The sequence below is a fragment of the Lepidochelys kempii genome, chromosome 5 (genome assembly GCF_965140285.1).
Source record: "Lepidochelys kempii isolate rLepKem1 chromosome 5, rLepKem1.hap1, whole genome shotgun sequence".
Taxonomy (NCBI): domain Eukaryota; kingdom Metazoa; phylum Chordata; order Testudines; family Cheloniidae; genus Lepidochelys; species Lepidochelys kempii.
In genome coordinates, this window is record NC_136384.1 from 16791304 (window position 1) to 16812547 (window position 21244).

The 21244-nt window shown below is 46.5% G+C and overlaps 1 protein-coding gene across 9 annotated transcripts in view; it reads left to right on the forward strand.

Moving 5' to 3' along the window:
* MAPK4 (mitogen-activated protein kinase 4) overlaps positions 1-21244 on the forward strand; it is a 158641-nt gene that overhangs the window by 127404 nt on the left and 9993 nt on the right. For 8 of the 9 annotated variants that reach the window (XM_073343546.1, XM_073343538.1, XM_073343535.2 and 5 more), the window contains one exon: positions 20108-20269. The exons of the other annotated variant lie outside the window; for it this stretch is intronic. In XM_073343546.1, coding sequence (XP_073199647.1) covers positions 20108-20269 — 162 coding nt within the window. The remainder of the gene's footprint in view (positions 1-20107; positions 20270-21244) is intronic. 9 annotated transcript variants of the gene reach the window in all.

A 21244-nucleotide genomic window follows, 5' to 3' on the forward strand; every position in this document is an offset into this window, starting at 1 on the left:
TGTGTCCTACTGCTCACAGGGAAAACCCACTTTAGTGTTCAGCAGATATGAAGTGTGATTCTGCATTCATATTGCTGTACCCAGTGATGAGCTGCCAAAATCTTAACAACGGGTTCCCTCATCACCCCATGAGGGGGTTGTTGCCCACCCCCGCCCCCCGGGACTTCTGCCCCATCCAACCCCCTGCATTGCTTGATGCACCCCCCTCCCCTGTCCCCTGACTGCCCCCAGAACCGGGCAGGAGGGTTTCATGGGCTACCATAGTGGGTGCCCACCCCAGCCCTAAGAGCCAGAGGCACCTGCCTGGGGGCGAGGTGGGGAGTCCCGGCGGTGCTTACGTGGGGCAGCTCCCAGGAAGCATCTGGCAGGTCCCTCTGGCTCCTAGGGGCGGGGCAGCATAGCTGGGGGGGAGCAGGGGGAGCGGCTGCTCCCCCCACTGACCACATCAAAAGTGGCACCTTAGATGCTGACTCCCTGGGTGTTCTGGGGCTGGAGCACCCACGGGGAAAATTTGGTGGGTGCAGAGCACCCACTGGCAGCTCCCCACCCTGCGCCCAGCCCCAGCTCACCTCCGCTCTCCTCCGCCTCCTCCCCTGAACGCGCTGCCCCACTCTGCTTCTCCGCCCTGCCCCCCGGCAAATCATCTGTTCAGCGGGAAGCCGAGGAGGTGAGAAGCAGGCGGCGGCTTCCTGCTCAGGCTGAGGGTGGCGGAGGTGAGCTGGGGCGGGGAGCGGTTCCCCTGTGGGTTACCTGCTGTGGCGTGGGTGGCCCTCCTCGCAAATCCCCTCCAGCTCACCTCCACCTCCCTGGGCCTGAGCGGGAAGCCACTGCTTGCTTCTCAGCCTGCCCCAGCTTCCCACGCGAACAGCTGATTCGCGGGAAGCCGAGGTGGGGGGTGGAGAAGCAGAGCGGGGCGGCGCATTCAGGGGAGGAGGCAGAGCAGAGGTGAGGTGAGCTGGGGCCGGCCGCGGGGCGGGGAGCTGCCGGTGGGTGCTCTGCACCCACCAAATTTTCCCCTTGGGTGCTCCAGGGCTGGAGCACCCATGGAGTTGGTGCCTAAGGCGCCACTTTTGGCCAGTTAAATTTAGAAGCCCTTTTAGAACTGGTTGTCCCTCACGGAACAACCGGTTCTAAAAGGGCTTCTAAATATAAGAACCGGTTCTAGCGAACTGGTGCGAACTGGCTCCAGCTCACCACTGGCTGTATCTCCATTAGCTCCAGTGGAAACCTTCTGATTAACAGCCGTAAAAGAGAGCTCAGAAACAGGCCTGCTGTGTTGACTATAGTAGAAGGCAAGATGAAAAATTGACATCATTTTGGTTTTTTGCTACACATTGTGGAGGTGACCACTACTCCTCAGGGTCACACTTCTGGAAATGCACTGAAAGAGCACCTGTATGGCGTGTATCAATGGAGGCTTTTGCCCAGGTAAACAAACATGCCCCCAAATCTTGCAGACACGATTTTGGTTGTCTTTCACAGCTTTGCCCCTAGCTGGTTGGGAGTTTGACAAGTTATATCTGCAAGTAATAAAGAAAGAAGCATGAAATTAAAAACGAAACAATAAAAACATAGCAAAAGAGTGTAGTTACAGAGAACCTGTGCAAAAAATAAAAATGTGATCCGAAAACAAGTCTGAAATTGTTCTAAGCTGCATAGAAGAGAATACAGGCTACTAGTGAGCACATCAGAAGTTTGGGATAGAGTTTTGCTTCCTTTCAGACTCTGGCATTTGCTGTCTTTATGCTAGCAAGAGTTCTGTTTCCGTACACTAACTCAAAACATGCATGTCCACTCTAAAATGAGTTCTTGTTGATTAAGGAAAACAAAAAGAATGAATAAGGCATGAGGCTAGTCTCTGTGGAAGTGGATCAGGTTTAGAAAAGGTTAGAAATGGCCAAGATTTTTACAAGCGACGAAAGATTTTGGGTGCCTACCTTGACACACATTAAGGAGCCCTGATTTTTAGAAAGTGCTAAGCCTAAGTGTAAGGGGACTGTTGCCCCCTTACTAACATGCAGTGGGGGTGTTTTAGTTGCTAGCTCCCAGTACTAAAATGGGGAAGGGTCGATGGGGAATCAGGACCCTGAGATTGCCAGTCCCTGGGAGCAATGGGGAGAGGCTAATGCTCCAGGTCAGCCTGAATGACAGGGTGGGCAGGTTAATCAGGGAGTCAGGAGGGTCCCGTCCTACGTGTGAGCTGGAATTGCCTGGATCAGACAGAGTGGGGCCAAGCTAAGGAGAAAGCAGCGGCCCAAGCTGAGCTGGGGAGCAGAGCTGCAGCCCCAAAGCCAGAGGCACAGCCCAAAGAGAGCAGACTTGCCCTGGAAGGGGAGCTGCAGCAACCAGAGCCAGAGGGGCCAGATAAGCAGCCCACGAAGCAGGTCAGTGCTGAGGCAGAGTGGAGCTAGAGCCGGAGCTGGGGCTGGAGCAGTCCGGAGCCGGGTGTCATGAGCAGCTGGGGAGAGCGAGGGGGGACCCTGGGCAGTGGGCCCAGCACAGGGAGATGCCTCAGCCAGGAGGCTCTGCAGGCCAGACTCGGAGGGGGATATGTAACCCTGACAGGGCGGGGGCAACGCTGGGAAGAAGGGCCCTGCCACCTAGAGCCTGAGAGCATGTAGCCACCACCAGAGCGAGTGTCCAACCCACAGCATCCCTGTAGCACAGCCAGGGCCTAGGAAGAAGGCCTGGGACTTACAAGGAGCAGACTGTGAACTGCCCTGACATTCCAGAGACACTGTTTGTGATGTTCCCTGCCACAGAGCGGGTTGATGTGTTTCCTTTTATTTTTACTTATTCTTTTTTAAATTGTTGATTAAATAACTTGCATTTGCTTTAACTTGTATGTAATGGTCAGTGGGTCAGAGAAGTGCCCAGTGCAGAGAGAGTACTCTGGAGTGGGGACACCCTAGCCCCTGTCCTAGGTGACCACAGCAGGGTTGGGGGTCGAGCCCCCCAGGAATCCTGGGCCCAGCCTTGTTGGGGTTATGAGGACTCTGCCAGACAGGAGAGTGGAAGGGGAGTCCTCAAGGGCAGGGAGGCCACTGGGTAAAGGAAATGGGAGCGAGGACTCCGATCCTTTCGCTAGCCCACTTCACCAGGGTAGTGCAGAAGCCAGGAAAGTTCCCCACAATAGAGGGACTATTCCCCTGCTTACATAAGCAAGTTCCTTTAAGGTAATTTAAGTTGGGCACTCACACATAGAGATACCGAAAACCACTAGTCACTATGGAAAGTCTTGGTCAATGCCCTTGCCACAGAGCAGGGCTTGGTATCAACTGACTTCAGCAGCTACTGTGCAATATGCATGTTTCTCTGCTAGTACAAGCTAGAGCCAGCTCTGAGAACAAAATGGCTGCTAAACTCTGCATGGAACGGGTAGTTACTAGAAATCTAAAGGTGCATTTGATTTGATCATATGACATGACTGGATTTGTTGACCCTGGAAGTCCCTTCTACTCCTATGTTCCTATAACAAAACAGGATCATTGTTTTGTAGCCCCACATAGAAACATACAACATTTTAGCAGTAAAATCCTGGAAGATATCCTGACGTTCTCAAGAAAATCTTTATCCAATGTATTTGCTAAACTGTTACTGGAGGAAGCAGGGGCCATATCACCTGCTAAATACTGGTTAAGCACTATATGAAGCTTAAAACTTCAGCACTATATGAAGCTGGGACATTCAGTACTTTTTTCAAGAATGAAATGGATAATCTTCCTTCCTGGGGTATTTAATAGTCTCCCTTCTCTATTGTCATTATCACTGCCTATTATTATTTTGAAAGACAGGAGCAGTTTAATGCATTCATAAGCAGCCCAGCATAGGTTTTTCTAAATAAATCATCAGATCCATTAATAATGTAGAACAGCCCTTTCTTCAAAAATATTTCAGTGCACTGCATTATGCTGCAGCCATGTGACTTTTGGTCTGCAGCCACTCTGGATCTCTTCATCCCTTTTATTTTATTTCAACCAAGGACCAAAGCTTTCAACTTCCATATTTCTCCTGTAAAAGCTACAATTAAGCATTCAGTGTTGCTTAGAAGAGATAGTTTAAATTGCCCTTGTCTTTGTGTATGTGTCGCTCTCTGTTTCTTTCTCTCTCCCCCCCCTGTAAATTCTCCAGTTAACGGTGTGGCCATGGTGGCATAGGCGACAGCTAAGGGTAGTTGCCTGAGTAACCCTCCTGACCATCTGGGTACGTCCTTGGGTGGCTATCCCGAGTCACTGCCTCTGTCGCCATTTAGGCACTAGTTCAAGTAGAGCTAGCACATCTCTGACTACCTGTGCTGGAAAGTACCCTCCCAGCTGCTGTGTAGACGTACCCTCAGAAATACAGCTCTACAAAACCTGAAACCTACTTTGTTTTTTTTAGAACCCAAACCAGATTATAGTCCAAGACAGCAGGATTTGGCATAAACCATATTAGACAAAACTTTAAAATAGTGCTTGGCTCCTTGTTTTTCTGGTTTCCACCATTTTATGACTCCTTAGTAGACCCCATAATGCTAATATACTTAGTTTACAGGTGAAGATCAAAATTAAAACTGCAAAAAACGCCTGTCCCTTTGTTTTTTCCTAGGAGTAGTACTTAGTATTTCTATTCACCTTTTATCAGGGGATCGCAAAGTATTTTAAAAACATGAATGAATTAATCTCCATAACACCCTGTAAGGTAAGTATTACTCTTTCCATTTTACAGGAGGGGAAGCTGAAGCATAGAGAGGTGTGTAGTGACCTGTACAACATCGGTGGTAGACATAGACACAACCTATCAGATTTGTAGGTTAACCACTAATCTATGCTCCATCTCCTGTAAGGGTTTTCTATTAGCTAGAGGTAATAGGATGACATCTACAAAAGTTAAAATTTAGGCTACGTACAAAGAAAACTTTCCCGACTGGCTGTGTCTACACACAAAAGTTGTACCATGTTAACTGTACAAGGTTAGTTAATATAGCCCCAAAGACCAAAGCAGACTGTGAAGAACTTCAAAAAGATCTCACAAAACTAAGTGATTGGGCAACAAAATGGCAAATGAAATTTAATGAGGATAAATGTAAAGTAATGCATATTGGAAAAAATAACCCCAACTATACATACAATATGGGGCTAATTTAGCTACAACTAATCAGGAGAAAGATCTTGGAGTCATCGTGGATAGTTCTCTGAAGACGTCCACGCAGTGTGCAGCGGCAGTCAAAAAAGCAAACGGGATGTTAGGAATCATTAAAAAAGGGATAGAGAATAAGATGGAGAATATCCTATTGCCCTTATATAAATCCATGGTACGCCCACATCTTGAATACTGCGTACAGATGTGGTCCCCTCATCTCAAAAGAGATATACTGGCATTAGAAAAGGTTCAGAAAAGGGCAACTAAAATTATTAGGGGTTTGGAACGGGTCCCATATGAGGAGAGATTAAAGAGGCTAGGACTTGTCAGCTTGGAAAAGAAGAGGCTAAGGGGGGATATGATAGGTCTATAAAATCATGAGTGGTGTGGAGAAAGTGAATAAGGAAGAGTTATTTACTTGTTCCCATAATATAAGAACTAGGGGCCACCAAATTAAATTAATGGGCAGCAGGTTTAAAACAAATAAAAGGAAGTTCTTCTTTACACAGTGCACAGTCAACCTGTGGAACTCCTTGCTTGAGGAGGTTATGAAGGCTAGGACTATAACAGAGTTTAAAAGAGAACTGGGGATAAATTCATGGAGGCTAAGTCCGTAATGGCTATTAGCCAGGATGGGTAAGGAATGGTGTCCCTAGCCTCTGTTTGTCAGAGGGTGGAGCAGAATGGCAGGAGAGAGATCACTGATCATTACCTGTTAGGTTCACTCCCTCTGGGGCACCTGGCATTGGCCACAGTCAGTAGACGGGATACTGGGCTGGAAGGACCTTTGCTCTGACCCAGCATGCCCAGTCTTATGTTCTTAACCCCTATAGTATGGATACAGTTATATCAGTAAAAGTGTGCTTACTAGTGTACCTATTCTTGTGTGGGAAGAGGCATAAACTATACCAGCGTCAGGCACTTTTTTACTGGGAATTGTACCAGCATAACTATATCGAGTTAAAAAAAAATCATCGCACGCCTACTCAACATAGTTGTGCTGGTACAAAGCTGTGTGTAGGCCAGGTCTGAGGCACATTATACTGTGCAACAACATCCCGGTGGGAGGACTGATGAAAACCCAATTGTCTGAATCACTCAAACCTGACCAAGCACCATAGTGTGTGTACATATATATGTAATACTCCTGCTCTGACAGCAGCGTGGACCAGGCAACCTAACACCACTAGCTCTTACTGATTTTCTGTTTCTGCCACTCTAAAAATGTTTCTGTGGCTGTGGACATGGCATCTCTCCCTGCTCCCCTGATTACAGAGCCAAGGTATGGCACAGAGATCCCACCTACCCAGGCCTTCGTGCTCAGCCCTTAAGGCCCACTTCAGGAGAGGGATCCTCTCTACATGGACACACAACTCTCAGTGTAAGGAGAAGGGCAGGCGTCTGTCTACAATAGAGGATCTGCCCTGGCGCTCTCTTTACAAGTCTGTTTTTAAATCAGGGCTGTGACCGGCAGTCTGGTTTACAGCTGTTTGCAGGTCAGGCTGTTTGTGTACGCAGGCAGCATAGCCGCTCAGGTTAGCTTCTCCATCCCTGCTGCACAAACACATATGGTGCCCATATGGTCCCTGACTGTGTCACTCTGAGCGTACACAGCATGTTTGATGGTCTTGGGCCCCAAGTAAATAGACCATAAGAGACAATTGCATGATTTTGCTCACAGAGACCATTGTAAACCTCTTTATAATTACATCTGGATTAATTGATTTTCGTACATGCTTCAATGATATAGTTTAATTTGGGTGCTTAGCACGAATCAATATCATTAGCTCAGTAGCCTGTCTGAGATGCTTAAACAATTTAAATGAATAACGATAATCAATTATAGGAAACAACAGCTCTTAAGCTAGTGTCTCTTGTTAGACCTTTGTCCTCTGTGCCTATCTGTACAGTAGATGGGGGGCGGGGCGTGAGAGACAGAGGATGTAAATAAATGAGAAGGCTACAGATAAATCAAAGGGCACTGAGGATACCAAAATAGCTCACAAAATTGAAGTTTTAGTAATCTGTAATACCACCAGAATCAGATTTATTGTTTTTACCTTGAGAACAGAATTCACAGCCAAGCAACTAACATGAATCCTCTTCTCTCCAGTCCTCCGAAGAGAAAATGCTTGAAATGCAAAAGCATATCATGTATTATTCTGTGCTGTAATACAAATACAGGGCTTTTCGTCAGTAGAACTCAAAGTGCTTTGCAAAGGAAGTCAGTGTCATCGCTCCCATTTTACAGGTTTGGAAACTGAGACCCAGAGTGGGGAAATGACTTGCCCAGAGTCACCCCGCAGGCCAGTGGCAGAACCAGGAATAGAACCAAGGTCGCCTGATTGGTCTAGCCACTAGGTCACACTGCCTCCCTGAATGTGGTGGTACAATTTATTGAATAAAAATAAAAATGCCGCCTGGCCACTTGCAACTGCATGCAGTAGCCTTATTTGCAACTGTTCTCTGTCTTTGTGTAACGCTCGAACAATGGGCCCCTCCTTTTGGAACGTCTTTTCCATGCTTTGCCTACCTTGGCCCCTGATCGTAAAAGACTCTTGCATGTTTATTTGCTTCTCCTACCCTCAAGATTTGCCAAACCCATGATTTTCAGTTAAACCATATTACGGGTCTGATCCAGGGCTCACTGAAGTCAGTGGGGATCTTTCCATAGATTCTCAAGCCCTTAGTCAATAAACAGATTGTGAAAGGTGCCAGACTAATAGCCCTGATGAGCTGGATCCTCTGTTTACACACAAAGCGGGTATAGCACAAGTAGCAGTTCTGCAGGCTTCCCCCTCTGCCGCATGCTGCCGATGTGCCCCCATCGGTATTCTGCCTCTTGGGGCACTGCCAACAAGCGTGCCCTTTGTGAGGGAAGGTATTGTGTGTCCACTCAGAATAGGACTGAGACCGACCAGTCGTGCTTCACAGAAGCCACTGAACACCTATTCCTACTGACCTTTTCTGGATTTGAACTGGTAGCCTTCTGACAAAGGCTCTAAAGGCCATCACTAACTCCCAAGCCATCCACTCCCTGAGGTTAGCTGTTTACAGCAATAGCTTAGTCCATTTTTGGTGAGAAGGATGGTTTGGATTTAGAGGTACAAACAAGTTGACACATTCTCAGCTTGTTCTCTGCCAACCCAGCGCAGCAAACTTACAGTAAATTTGATATTTAAAAAAACAGAGCAGTGTGTTAGGTCAAGATGAGGCGGTGCTGCTCCACCCAGCAAAGCTCCAGCAGGGATGCAGAATGTGTTTTATCACTTTGCTGATACAAACATTTTTTTGGTTATGAGATTGGTTCCCTCCTGTGAACAAGAGAAGGAATCTGCAAAGTGCAAGGTCATGTACTTATGAACTAATAAGAATTTTTGCTATATGCTGGTGACGTATCAGTTAGAAGTGACAGAGGAGGAGAAAGACCTGGGTGTATTGATTGATCACAGGATGACTATGACCATCAATGTGATGTGGCTCAGAAAAAGGCCAATGCCGTCCTAGAATGTATCGGGTGAGGTATTTCCATAGAGATAGGAAAGTGTTAGTCCATTATACAAGGCACTGATGAGACCTCATATGGAATACTGTCTGCAATTCTGGTCCCCCCATGTTTAAGAAAGATGAATTCAAATGGGAACAGATGCAGAGAAGGACTATTTGTATGATCAGAGGAATGGAGAACCTATTTCATGAGAGGAGACTCAAAGAACTTGGCTTGTTTAGCCTGACCAAAAGAAAGCTGAGGGGAGATATGATTGCTCACTATAAAAAACATCAGAGGGATAAATACCTGGGAGGGAGAGGAGTTATTTAAGTTAAGCACCAAAGTGGACACAAGAACAAATAGATATAAACTGGCCATCGACAAGTTTAGGCTTGAAATTAGGCAAAGGTTTCTAACCATCAGAGGAGTGAAGTTTTGAACAGCCTTCCAAGGGGAGCAGTGGAGGCAAAAACCTATCTGGCTGCAAGACTGAGCTTGGTAAGTTTATGGAGGGGATGGTATGATGAGACTGCCTACATGGGCATGTGGCCCATCTGCGACTGCGAGTAGCAAATATCTCTATTGGCCGGTGACAGGACATTAAGTGGGGAGGGCTCTGAGTTACTACAGAAAATTCTTTCCCAGATGTCTGGCTGATGGGTCTTGCCCACATGCTCAGGGTTATCCTTGCCCTCTGATAATTGGTTATTCATTCACAGTTCACCCACTCTTGACTTCAGGCTCAGTTCATATGCCCTCTGTGCTCCCTTTCTTCTTATAACACCCCGTGTAATGGCCCTCTGCATTCCTGGTCTCTTTTCAGCTAATACCCTCCAATTATTTTTTTTTAAAAGAAACAAAGTAACAACAATAAGAAAAATCAAGGACCTAGCATGCTGTTTGCAAATCATCCCAATGTTCATTCTGCTTGTATGTTCTATTTCTCCCTCCCCATCCCCCCCACAACACTTTGTCTCTTTTGTCTGTTGATATTGCAAGCTGTTCAGGGCAGGGGCTAGCTTTTATACTCTGTCTGTATAGGACTTAGCACAGAGGGGTCCTGATCTTAGTTGGGGTCCCTAGATGGGGGTCGGCAACCTTCAGCACACGGCCCATCAAGGTAATCCACATTTTGTTGACTGTCTGCAGGCACAGCCCCCCGCAGCTCCCAGTGGCAGTGGTTCTCCGTTCCCAGACACTGTGAGCTGTGGAGGGCCGTGCCTATGGATGGTCAACGTAAACAAAATGTCTCACGGCCCGCCAGCGGATTACCCTGATGGGCCACATGCCAAAGGTTGCCAACCCCTGCCTTAAACATTGATGTAATACAAATAATAATTCTGACTTAAAGTATATTATTGTATTGTTGTCTTTTCTGACACCAGTGTCCCCATTCTCACACCAGCATTGCTCCTTCCCTGAGTTGTAGCAGACTTTCCCAAGCTTTGCAAGTTGGCTTCCTAGTGGTGGAGAAATCAGTGAAGAAGATTCTGGGTATATGCTGAGTAGGACTTGTTTTATTTACGCAGGTACATCAGCTCTGAAATGAGATGGGCAAAGAGCATTCGGGGCAATCCCATCTCCTAGGAACCTCAGCCCAACACCAAAGCCCTTTTTCAAGCAGAACCCAGTGCAGACAGTAAATTCTCCTGCTGCTCGCACAGTTCCCTCCACATATCAGCTTGCATGCCCCCAAACTAACAACACAGCACATCTTCTTCCATGAATAAAAACTTGCTTTGCACATTAAGAAAAAGAATTTGGAAAGATTATATATAACAGCGCCACCTCGTGACGCCTACCGTAATGTATCATGACATGCATCCTTGGCTAAATGGTTTATTTAATGAAGTAATTGTTTAAGCTTGTGTTCTGTACATTTTGCCTGCCTCACTGGTGTCAATGGGAGCAGGACCAGATCCCTGTGTGCACAGAAAAACAAAGCGAGCTGCATAACGTTTGGCTTCTAACCTTAATCGTGCTGTTCTCCTCTCTTCTCTTTCCCTGCACTCCTTCTAGCGTTCACAAAGATACATTGCATTTATCGGTTTCTGCTTTATGATGTTTGAAATACATACAACAGAAAGAGCTAGAGCCTGCTAAACCACTTAGAATTTTGATTAGTCCCAGGGTCTCTAGTGAAGGAGAAATGCCCCATTGTAGAAGAGACCAGCTGCACGGTGTATGGACAGGGAGGCCTGTACTTTTCATGGGCCCCTTGAAGACCAAAGTTCTTAGATTTTGACATATTTATTAAAATTGAAGCTAGGAGTCAGTTCACCTTTAGTCAGTGTCATAGACATTTGCAACAAACCAACAATTTAAGTTTGGTAGCTCAGTTATTGGGGAGTATAAAATAGCTCTGTGATGGCTTTTAATGCTGGTTTGGACAGTTTTAGAATGCTTAGCCTAAAACAATTCACAGGTGTCTGTAACAGCAGGAAGACTCAGAGGAGCAGCGCCTCCTGCTGGTTGTTTGGGAATTAGCTCTTCCAGCACTCAGAGCACCTCCTGGTGGCTGGTGTCTCGCCTGCCTCAGGCCCCCTATGTCCCTTCTGGACCCCAGTGCCCTTTTCCTCAGGGTTCTGCCCCAGCAGTACCCCCACACGCTGGGTCTCCCCCAACCCTCTACACCCACCTTGCCTCAGTGGCTACTGCCAGTCATCATCTAGCCCCCTCTCACTGGGGCAGACTGCAGTCTGTAATGGCCACTCATCATTGGCAAGGGGGTCAGACCAACTGCCTCTGCCTATTCCCGGGCTGCACCTCCCAGCCCAGTATCTGCTTTGGCCTTTAGCAAGGCCTCAGACTGGGGAGTTGCCAGGCTTGAGCTCCCCAGCTCCTCTTGCCTTTCCCCAGCACTGCTCTGCTTCAGGTACCCTATTCCCAGGCAGCTAGGTCCTTCTCCTTCTAAGGCTGGAGAGAGACTGTGACCTAGCTCCACCCTTAGCCCTTCTTATCAGGGCCTGCTGTGACCTGATTAGATGTGGCCCCAGCTGTGGCCACTTCTCCAATCAGCCTACCTTTTCTCCCAGGAGCAGGGTAACTGCCCTGCTACAGTGTCATGTCGACTGATTTTGATATCACGTTGTTGTATGCAGTGTTGTTGTAGCCGTGTTGGTCCCAGGATATTAGAGAGACAAGGTGGGTGAGGTAATATCTTTTATTGGATCAACTTCCATTGGTGAGAGAGACAAGCTTTTGAGCTTACACACACCTGCAGACGCGCTCTTGTCTCTCTCACCAGCAGAAGTTGGTTCAATAAAAGATATTACCTCACCCACCTTGTCTCTCTAATATCCTGGGACCAACACGACTACAACAACACTGCCAAAGGGGGATTTCTCTGACACATTTCTCTCTTTTTTAACATAGTGCAGCGATACGTTTGAAAAGTTTAATTATCCTGAGACTGAAGTCCTGACTCCAAATCCTAGACCTGTCTGCAAGTCTAAGGGGAAGTCACCTTTCCAAAGAGATAGGGCACGATGTCTCAACTCCTAATACTCTAGATAACAACATTAACATAGTATCTTTAGTTCCTGTCTTGCCTTTCATAAATTAATGCACTCACAACCGTCATACCAGTTGTATAAATACAGGATAAACAGATAGAGAGACCTGTCTTCCTAAGAGCACTAGCTATTTCAGGTTTCAGTTAGCAGCTTTTGTGTTGGACACATTCAGCAATCAGTGGCCAGAAATAAGAATTACCATTAAGACCTTTTGATTTTTAACAACTTGTAATTTGCATCCCACTTAGGGATTTAGCCTAACAACAAACCGTTCGTTTCCTGTTTTTCTCCTTTAGTTTCACGTGGAGTCACTGTGCAAAGCTCTGAATATCCAGAACGTAGCTTTTCTGTAGGAGAACGTATTCATTTGCAGCTGGTTGGAGATTAGGGAGCATCACTGTAGCAGAACACTGCAGGAAGCCCTAAGAATAGGTCTCTCTGTCATTTAAATTCGGATGTTTCTTTCTCTTCTTACCCCCCAAATCTGAAATATCTTTATATGAGCCCCTACTGATGGTGTGTATTGTGGGGGGTGATGACTATCAGCACTAATTTAATCATTGCCTTTTGGAATGCCCATTTAAACCCATTGTCACATGCTGGGTAAGGGCTATATCAGGCCAGTAGGCAGAACTCTGAGGAAGGGGAGGGGAAGGGTGGGGGGCATGATGATGCATTGCTCCAGGGAGACCCCTGGGAGGTATTATACACTGGGAAGAAAAAAGACCTCCTTGAACTCCCCAGCACACAGAGGGAGCACATCTACTGCCATACCCATTTCTAGGGCACAGCGTATCCTCCCACCTGCATGCCATTCCCATTGCACCTGCTGGTTTCCGGGGGTGGAGGCATGGTGCCATGTACCAACTGGTCCTCCTCCCTGCCCCTTCAAACTCTGTGTGCCCCCCTGCCCCCAAAGAAGGTCCAGAAGAGTCACTGCTCTCCCCTAAGCTCAGGGTTTGTAATGCAGCCAGGCCCTGTCCCCTCCTTCCCCAAGCACCCTCAGAAGGGGCAGCCACCATGTGCACTGAGTGTATATTGCCCTCTTCCAGATGGATTGTCCAGCATGTTTAAGTGTCTGTGACAGTGGGCCAGAATCTGATCTGATTTACACTGCTGTAAATCTGCACTGATTCCATTGACTGGGAGTGGGAGTTACTCTGGATTTACACAGGGTAACTGACAGCGGAATCTGACCCTGTGTTTTCCTCTAGTGATTGATGCTCACAGGGTAAGCACTGATGCTACTGATTTCAGTGGTAGCCGTGTTAGTCTGTATCAGCAAAAAAATCGAGGAGTCCTTGTGGCACCTTAGAGACTAACAAATTTATTTGGCATAATCCTTTCAAGTATTTATACCTGCTCCTGTATCTTTTACTTCATACATCTGATGAAGTGGGTTTTAGCTCATGAAAGCTTATGCCCAAATAAATTTGTTAGTCTCTAAGGTGCCACAAGGACTCCTCATTTTTTTTACTGATGCTACTGTAACCGATAGACTGTCTCCTGTGACTGAAATGGAAGATGCCAGTTTGTTTTGGAGCTGCAAGACCTAGTTTCTATCACTGAGGCTGCAGTTTGGTAGTTCAGCTGGCGATTATGGTGTCTGCTGTTCGTTGTCATGGGTTCCTTACATTATGTCTCAGAGAGGTGATCGCCCCCTCTATATGATGTCTCTGTCTAGCATCTCTGGTTAATAAAGGCACATAATTTCAGCTTCTAAAATAATAATGAAAGTAGATGTGAGTTTGACTTTGATAGCAGTGTTAATAATTTAGAACAACACTGATGAGATTCCATCAAACTCTCCTGCAGTAGCCACATTCTTGGCTGGATTGCTCTATCTCACTTGGCCATCGCTAGCAGCATGGTCAGAACTGCTGGCCTGTAAATATTTCACAGATAAATGCTCATTACTCTCGCTGTAGCTCTACAGCCCATGGTTTACTGGCAAAGCAGGTTGGGAAAAAATCATTCAACCTTCAAGGAACTTCATGGTACAAAAATCCCCTCTTGTTGATCAGCTATAGATATCCAGCTGATCTTAGCCGATCGGCTGAGCACTGGTGACGGGATGTTTATAAGCAGAGATTCAGGCAGACAGAAAGCTGATAGTACAGCTCGGTATTTATGCAGTGCCGCTTCTTGGTACACATGAGAAAGTGAAAGCCATCATGGGAACTCTTGGTCCAAATTCAGTCTTCGATAAAGAATAGAATTAACAGTTAAAATATTGACTTCACCCCAGATTTGCTCTGTTAAGAGCTGATGTCTCAGTGAACTCTGGGTCCATTCTAACTCCTCCACCATTTATTTCTTTCCACTGATTGATAATCACCCTTGAATGGAAATTTAGTAATATCTGGACAACTACGTCGTTTGCTAAATCTCAGGATTTTTAGCAGTGGAGAAATGTACCAGTATTAAAAGAGGTATCTTTGACAGTTCCATTGATGCATGGCAACCATTTAATTTAGGTCCCAGTCCTGCAAAATTTTGCACATGTCCTTAACTTTATGCACGGTGAGTAGTCTAAGGGCAGGTCTACATTACAAAATTAAGTCGACCTAAGTTACGTCAACTTACAGCCACTGCAGTAATTAAATCGCTTTGCATGTCCGCACTATGCTCCTTGTATCAGTGAGGTGGATCCTCCCAAGGAGCACTTGCATCAATTTAACTGTCAGTGTGGGACATTGTGGGACAGCTTTTGAAGGCAGCAACAGTCGATGTCAATAACGTAGTGTCAGTCAGCCTCACCTCAGTCCAGCCAGTCAGCCTCACCTCAGTCCCCGGAAAAATCATGGAGCAGGTCCTCAAAGAATCAATCCTGAAGCACTTGCATGAGAGGAAAGTGATCAGGAACAGCCAGCATGGATTCACCAAGGGAAGGTCATGCCTGGCTAATCTAATCGCCTTTTATGATGAGATTACTGGTTCTGTGGATGAAGGGAAAGCAGTGGATGTATTGTTTCTTGACTTTAGCAAAGCTTTTGACACGGTCTCCCACAGTATTCTTATCAGCAAGTTAAGGAAGTATGGGCTGGATGAATGCACTATAAGGTGGGTAGAAAGCTGGCTAGATTGTCGGGCTCAACGGGTAGTGATCAATGGCTCCATGTCTAGTTGGCAGCCGGTATCAAGTGGAGTGCCCCAAGGGTCGGTCCTGGGGCCGGTTTTGTTCAATATCTTCATAAATGATCTGGAGGATGGTGTGGATTGCACTCAAAGCAATTTTGCGGATGATACTAAACTGGGAGGAGTGGTAGATACGCTGGAGGGGAGGGATAGGATACAGAAGGACCTAGACAAATTGGAGGATTGGGCCAAAAGAAATCTGATGAGGTTCAATAAGGATAAGTGCAGGGTCCTGCACTTAGGACGGAAGAACCCAATGCACAGCTACAGACTAGGGACCGAATGGCTAGGCAGCAGTTCTGCGGAAAAGGACCTAGGGGTGACAGTGGACGAGAAGCTGGATATGAGTCAGCAGTGTGCCCTTGTTGCCAAGAAGGCCAATGGCATTTTGGGCTGTATAAGTAGGGGCATAGCGAGCAGATTGAGGGACGTGATCGTTCCCCTCTATTCGACATTGGTGAGGCCTCATCTGGAGTACTGTGTCCAGTTTTGGGCCCCACACTTCAAGAAGGATGTGGATAAATTGGAGAGAGTCCAGCGAAGGGCAACAAAAATGATTAGGGGACTGGAACACATGAGTTATGAGGAGAAGCTGAGGGAGCTGGGATTGTTTAGCCTGCAGAAGAGAAGAATGAGGGGGGATTTGATAGCTGCTTTCAACTACCTGAAAGGGGGTTCCAAAGAGGATGGCTCTAGACTGTTCTCAATGGTAGCAGATGACAGAACGAGGAGTAATGGTCTCAAGTTGCAGTGGGGGAGGTTTAGATTGGATATTAGGAAAAACTTTTTCACTAAGAGGGTGGTGAAACACTGGAATGCGTTACCTAGGGAGGTGGTAGAATCTCCTTCCTTAGAGGTTTTTAAGGTCAGGCTTGACAAAGCCCTGGCTGGGATGATTTAACTGGGAATTGGTCCTGCTTCGAGCAGGGGGTTGGACTAGATGACCTTCTGGGGTCCCTTCCAACCCTGATATTCTATGATTCTATGTTTTCAGTGAAGCTGCATCGACCTAACTACATCGGCCTAAGCGCTACGCCTCTCGCGGCGGTGGAGTTATTAAGTAGGTGTAGTGGGCAAGTGACATCAGTGGGAGCTGCATTTTAGGGTAGATGCTTACAGAGTTAGGTTGATGTAAGCTGCCTTTTGTCGTACATTTTACCCATGGAGAACATCTGAAAACTGCTTGTACTGATAAACTTCTCTTGGCAGTACTAATCCTTGCATGTGCTGTCTATGAAGCTTTAATACATCTGTTTGTTTTCTTTATAGAAATTCTCACTGTGTCAATCTTTTCTTATGTCTGCCTGTGCATGCTTCAAGAAAAAGAATATTTTAGTCCCATCTCCAAGCACCAAAACTGGCCTTTATCTGCTTCTAAGCAACTAGATAGATTGCTGTTAGAAAACTGAAAGTGTTGAGCTCAGCTGAGAAGGAATGGTGAAACCACAGCTGAATGTTAGTCTCTAGAGCCAGGTAATTTATAATGAGGACTTATTTGAAAAATTCAATCTCTTTTTCTGGTCACAGACTATCATGAGCTGATCTTGGTTCCTTTGAATTTATTATGTGATGGCATTTTTTAAACATTGCTGATTGTTTGAAAACAGTTCACTTCTCTCTGGATGGTGGTTATTTGTTGTTCCAGCTGTGTTGCTTTACTGCAAATTGTCAGATAAGTCACATGATGGCGTTTCTGGTCCCTGCTCGGATGAGTGCTCAAGTATTTCTAGAGCAAATACTTATGCACGCAAAATTCCCTTTCATATGTCTGAGTATTCTTGGCCTCTGAAATTCACTTTCACAAACATTTATGCCAGGAAAACTCTACTGCGCTGCAGGTTTGCGAGAAATGAACATGAAGGGAATGTGAACATGGGCAAAGCAAAAATGTGATTTTACAGTGACTGAAATTTTTTCCACTATTATCCTATGAAATATTATTTTTATTGTGTTAGCATCTAGGGGACACCAATCCTAGACCATTGTGCTAGGCACTGTACAAACACAAACAGAACAAAAAGACAGTCCCTGCTCAGAGGAGCTTACACTCTAAGCATAACACAAGAGACAACAAATGGATATAACAGATGGGGGAACACTGAGACAAATATCCTAGCTGTCATAGAGGCCAGGTGTGGACTGGGCTAGTCATTTCAGATAATGCACCAGCAGTGGGATAGTGTAAAGACAACAGCCACCTGGAGGTAAACCAGACATTCTTCAGATTATAATACTGGAGAGGTCATCCATATATTTTAGAGGATCATTAAAGATTTCACAGCACTTTTTGTAAGAGTAGGAGCGTTGGCCCTCGGCCTTACCGAAATCTCACTGGTGGCTAGTATAGTAACAACCTCCTCCACCGCCTTCAGTTTCAGTTGTGTGCAGTTGATTCTTTATCATCCACTCTAAACTATCATATAGTCTAGCTGTGCCTTGCTAAACAGAACAGGTTTTTCTCTGGTGGGAGGCGCGATTTGTCCAGTATATCTGTTTAAATAAGAGGCCTGTCCTTCGGAGCACCCAGAAAACCCACTGAGGACCTTTGGAATCTGGACCACTTTTATTTAAGTTCCTAAATACAGATTTGGAGCCTAACCTTAGGCAGTGTCTGGAGTCATGCAGCCCTTAAGTGCTACTGCTATAGAAATAAATAATCATAGGATGTCACCTTTAACTATACTCAGGAAAGAGAAAAGGAGTACTTGTGGCACCTTAGAGACTAACCAATTTATTTGAGCATAAGCTTTCGTGAGCTACAGCTCACTTCATTGGATGCAGGAAAACACCGGCGCAAAAAGCCCATGTGAGGCCAAAATGTTGGCTAAAAGCCTGGGTCTGCAAATGCTAAGAGGATTTTTTAATACCTGGCTGTTTGAGTGATTTCTGGAAAAGACAGGCGGGGAGTTCAGGCAGAGCTATAGGTTTACTGGGCGTGCTCATTGCTGGTTTCTGAGCAGCTACCAGCCTGCAGCTGACAGGTAGCCACACCGTGATGGAGTGCATCAGGAGTACGTTTGTTCCTTTGCGTGAGAATTTAAAAGGAGGCAAGGGGAGCATTTAATTAGCAAAGATTCTGCAAGGCTGCCGAATCAGAGACATAACATGGCAACTGGGTACAGTCCAAGGGGCAGGGCCGGCTCTAGGTTTTTTGCCACCCCAAGCAAAAAAATTTGCCACCCCAAGCTCCGAGAGTGCAACTGCCCAAAGAAGAAAAGGGTGGCTGGAACGTGCTGCCCCTGGAATTGTGCCGCCCCCAAGCACGTGCTGGCTTTCCTGGTGCATAAAGCCAGTCCTGCCAATGGGACTGCAAAGGCCACTTGTCCTTTTGGTACTGTGGACCAGTCTCCCCCACCAGCCCCTGCCCTGGTTCCTATGGGGCATTGTGGGGCTCTGCACTAGATACCATTTGCCAATGATAGAGGCTGCATCAGGGTATAAAATCAGCCCTGCCTCATTTCCTTTCTGTCCTGATGTCATAGCTGAGTCACTGCAAGAGCTCGGGGACCGCCCCCCTCAGCCTGGGCATGCACCATACTCTTTGGGGTGACCTGGAGGGAGCAGCCCTTACACTTGGGGAAGCACAGGGACTGCAGCAGGTACAATGTGGGAGCACAAGAGCTGGAGCTTCTTGCCTCTTGTCCTGCCTGTGCAGTGAGTAATCTGGCCCCGTGTTTGTAAATCACTGGGTAAAGCCACACTGCCCGTAAACGTATTTCTTAGCAAGAATCAGTTTCCTATCCACCAACCTCCAGAACTGAAGCTTTAAATCAGGATTTTTTCCCAAACAACTCAGCCCCGCTCCCCAGTTCTAGACCTGGGCAAGCCTGAAGGAACAGAGGAAGCACGGCACCCCACAGTGGGCACCCTAGGCATCCAGTGTGAAACCCCACAGGTCATTATGCTGCCTTCTCAGGGGATTTGCCTGGCATAGCAATGTGATATGGGGTGTGATTTTTGTGTGTGTGATGTTTCTATGTCATCCAGAAGCTCTAGTGTAGACACATATCTGCACTACTGTGCTTTTAATGGTATAGTTTATTTCTGATATAAGTTATACTGGCAAAAGGACTTTTTTGCCCATATAAACTGCATCTCCACGAGGAAGGTTTGCTGGCATAGCTATGCTGACAGCCTTTTCCAGAGTAGACCTGGCCTGCATCATTGGCCCATCCTCTTCAAGGACAAAAGTGAGGTGCCAAAGCCAAGTTTGACCACTCTTGTTTTGTTTAGTGGATGGAGAGCTTATGGAAGGTGCCAAGTCAATGGGTCAGGGGAGTGAAGTCCTCCTCTATTTAACTATTCAACGGGCACAGCACAGACAGTAGCAGTGTAAGCTTCTCTTGCAATGCCCACTAGTTGCCAGAACATTGACCTGGAGAGCTCCCATCTCGAAGGGGGAAATTCCACCTCTATGTCCATTCAGTCTGGGCCATCGGACTGAAACTCCCAATTAAGTCACCAGTAGCAACATTACAAGTATCAAGGAAGTGAAACCTCAGCAACTGAATGGGGAAGGGATATTTATTCCAGCTGATTAGAACTGGTGGTAATAAAAACAAGCCATAGGGAAGAAAGCTTTAGTTGAAGGTTCAACATCTTGATCCCTTTAACTAAGGTCCGAGAACGCTCTCCTCCCACATTTCTGCTCCTACAAGGATACTTTTAGGGGGAAAATACCCAATTCAAGACTTTATATTCTTGATTTTCCTAAGATTAAAAAAAGAAGTGGAAAAAATCCTCTGTCTTCAAAAACTCCAAACCAAAACCACAACAACATAAAGGCACCCAACAATGAAAAAAAATCTCACCAGCACTGAAAGCCTGTTGTTTTCTCATATAGGGAATCATGAGCTGGAACAGATGCAGCTCATTCTGGAGACGATCCCCGTTGTCCATGAAGAGGACAAAGAGGAGCTGCTCAAAGTGATGCCAACTTTCATCAACAGCACCTGGGAAGTGAAGAAACCTTTACGCAAGCTGCTTCCGGAATTGAATGGCGAAGGTACCATAGCTTTAAGTCACATTTTGATCAGGTTTCTCTCATCCTCCTGATTTTAAGACGAGATCTCCCCCCAATGGGCTATACAAGAGGAACCATCCCCAAGTTCAAACACAACACCACAGGAGAGCTGCTGGAGACCTGCTCTCTCCAGGAAGAATTCCTTTCACGATTCATCTTGCCCCAGCCACCCCCTCAGCAGCTAGGCCCTGTGGCATCCCCCAGGCCACTAGGCTCCCAGCCCCATCCTAAGGAAGGAATCACATCAGGGCATGGGGAAATGTCATAAGTTAATGCTACCTGGATCAGTGTTATGCTAGGGAATTGCTCCAGGTTTGTGGGCAATGATATTGAGAAGGGCGGCTGGCGTGCATCATGCCACACTTCCCCCATCTCCCCGTGGATCACACACAGAGACTTTCCAGAGTCCAGGGGAGATGGGGATCATCTCACAGAGCTGGTACTCTCTCACCTTTCCCTTGTGCCTCAGCCCAAATCACTTCGTTCCTCCCCACTCCTGCTCAGGGGAAGGGAGAAGTGTGTAAGGTCCTAAAGGAGACGTTTTACTATAATAGTCTGGCTACAAGGCAGCAGTGCAGTACTTTAAGAGTGGGCACCTTGCCTTTCAGAGGTGTAACACTATCAAAGTATGACATGTTGCCCTCTATAGCCTGGTGAATGCTGTTTTGGCTGCATTCATATGAGTCTGTTCTGGAGTCGTTATTGATGTACTGACCCAGAATTTATCCCCAAGTTGGGATAATTTTCTTGTTTCCCTACTTCTTGGACAAATACACATGTGCACAGTGAGAGAATAATTCCTTTCATCCATGTAGATCTGAGATCCCTGACACGCCCCTACAGTATCCCAAGGCAGGACTTTTTCCAAACTCCTGGCTGTTTTTTGTTTGTTTGTGGGATTGGGGCGGAAGGTGTATTTACCTTCAAGACTTTCTGCCTGGAATGACTGGTAGCACT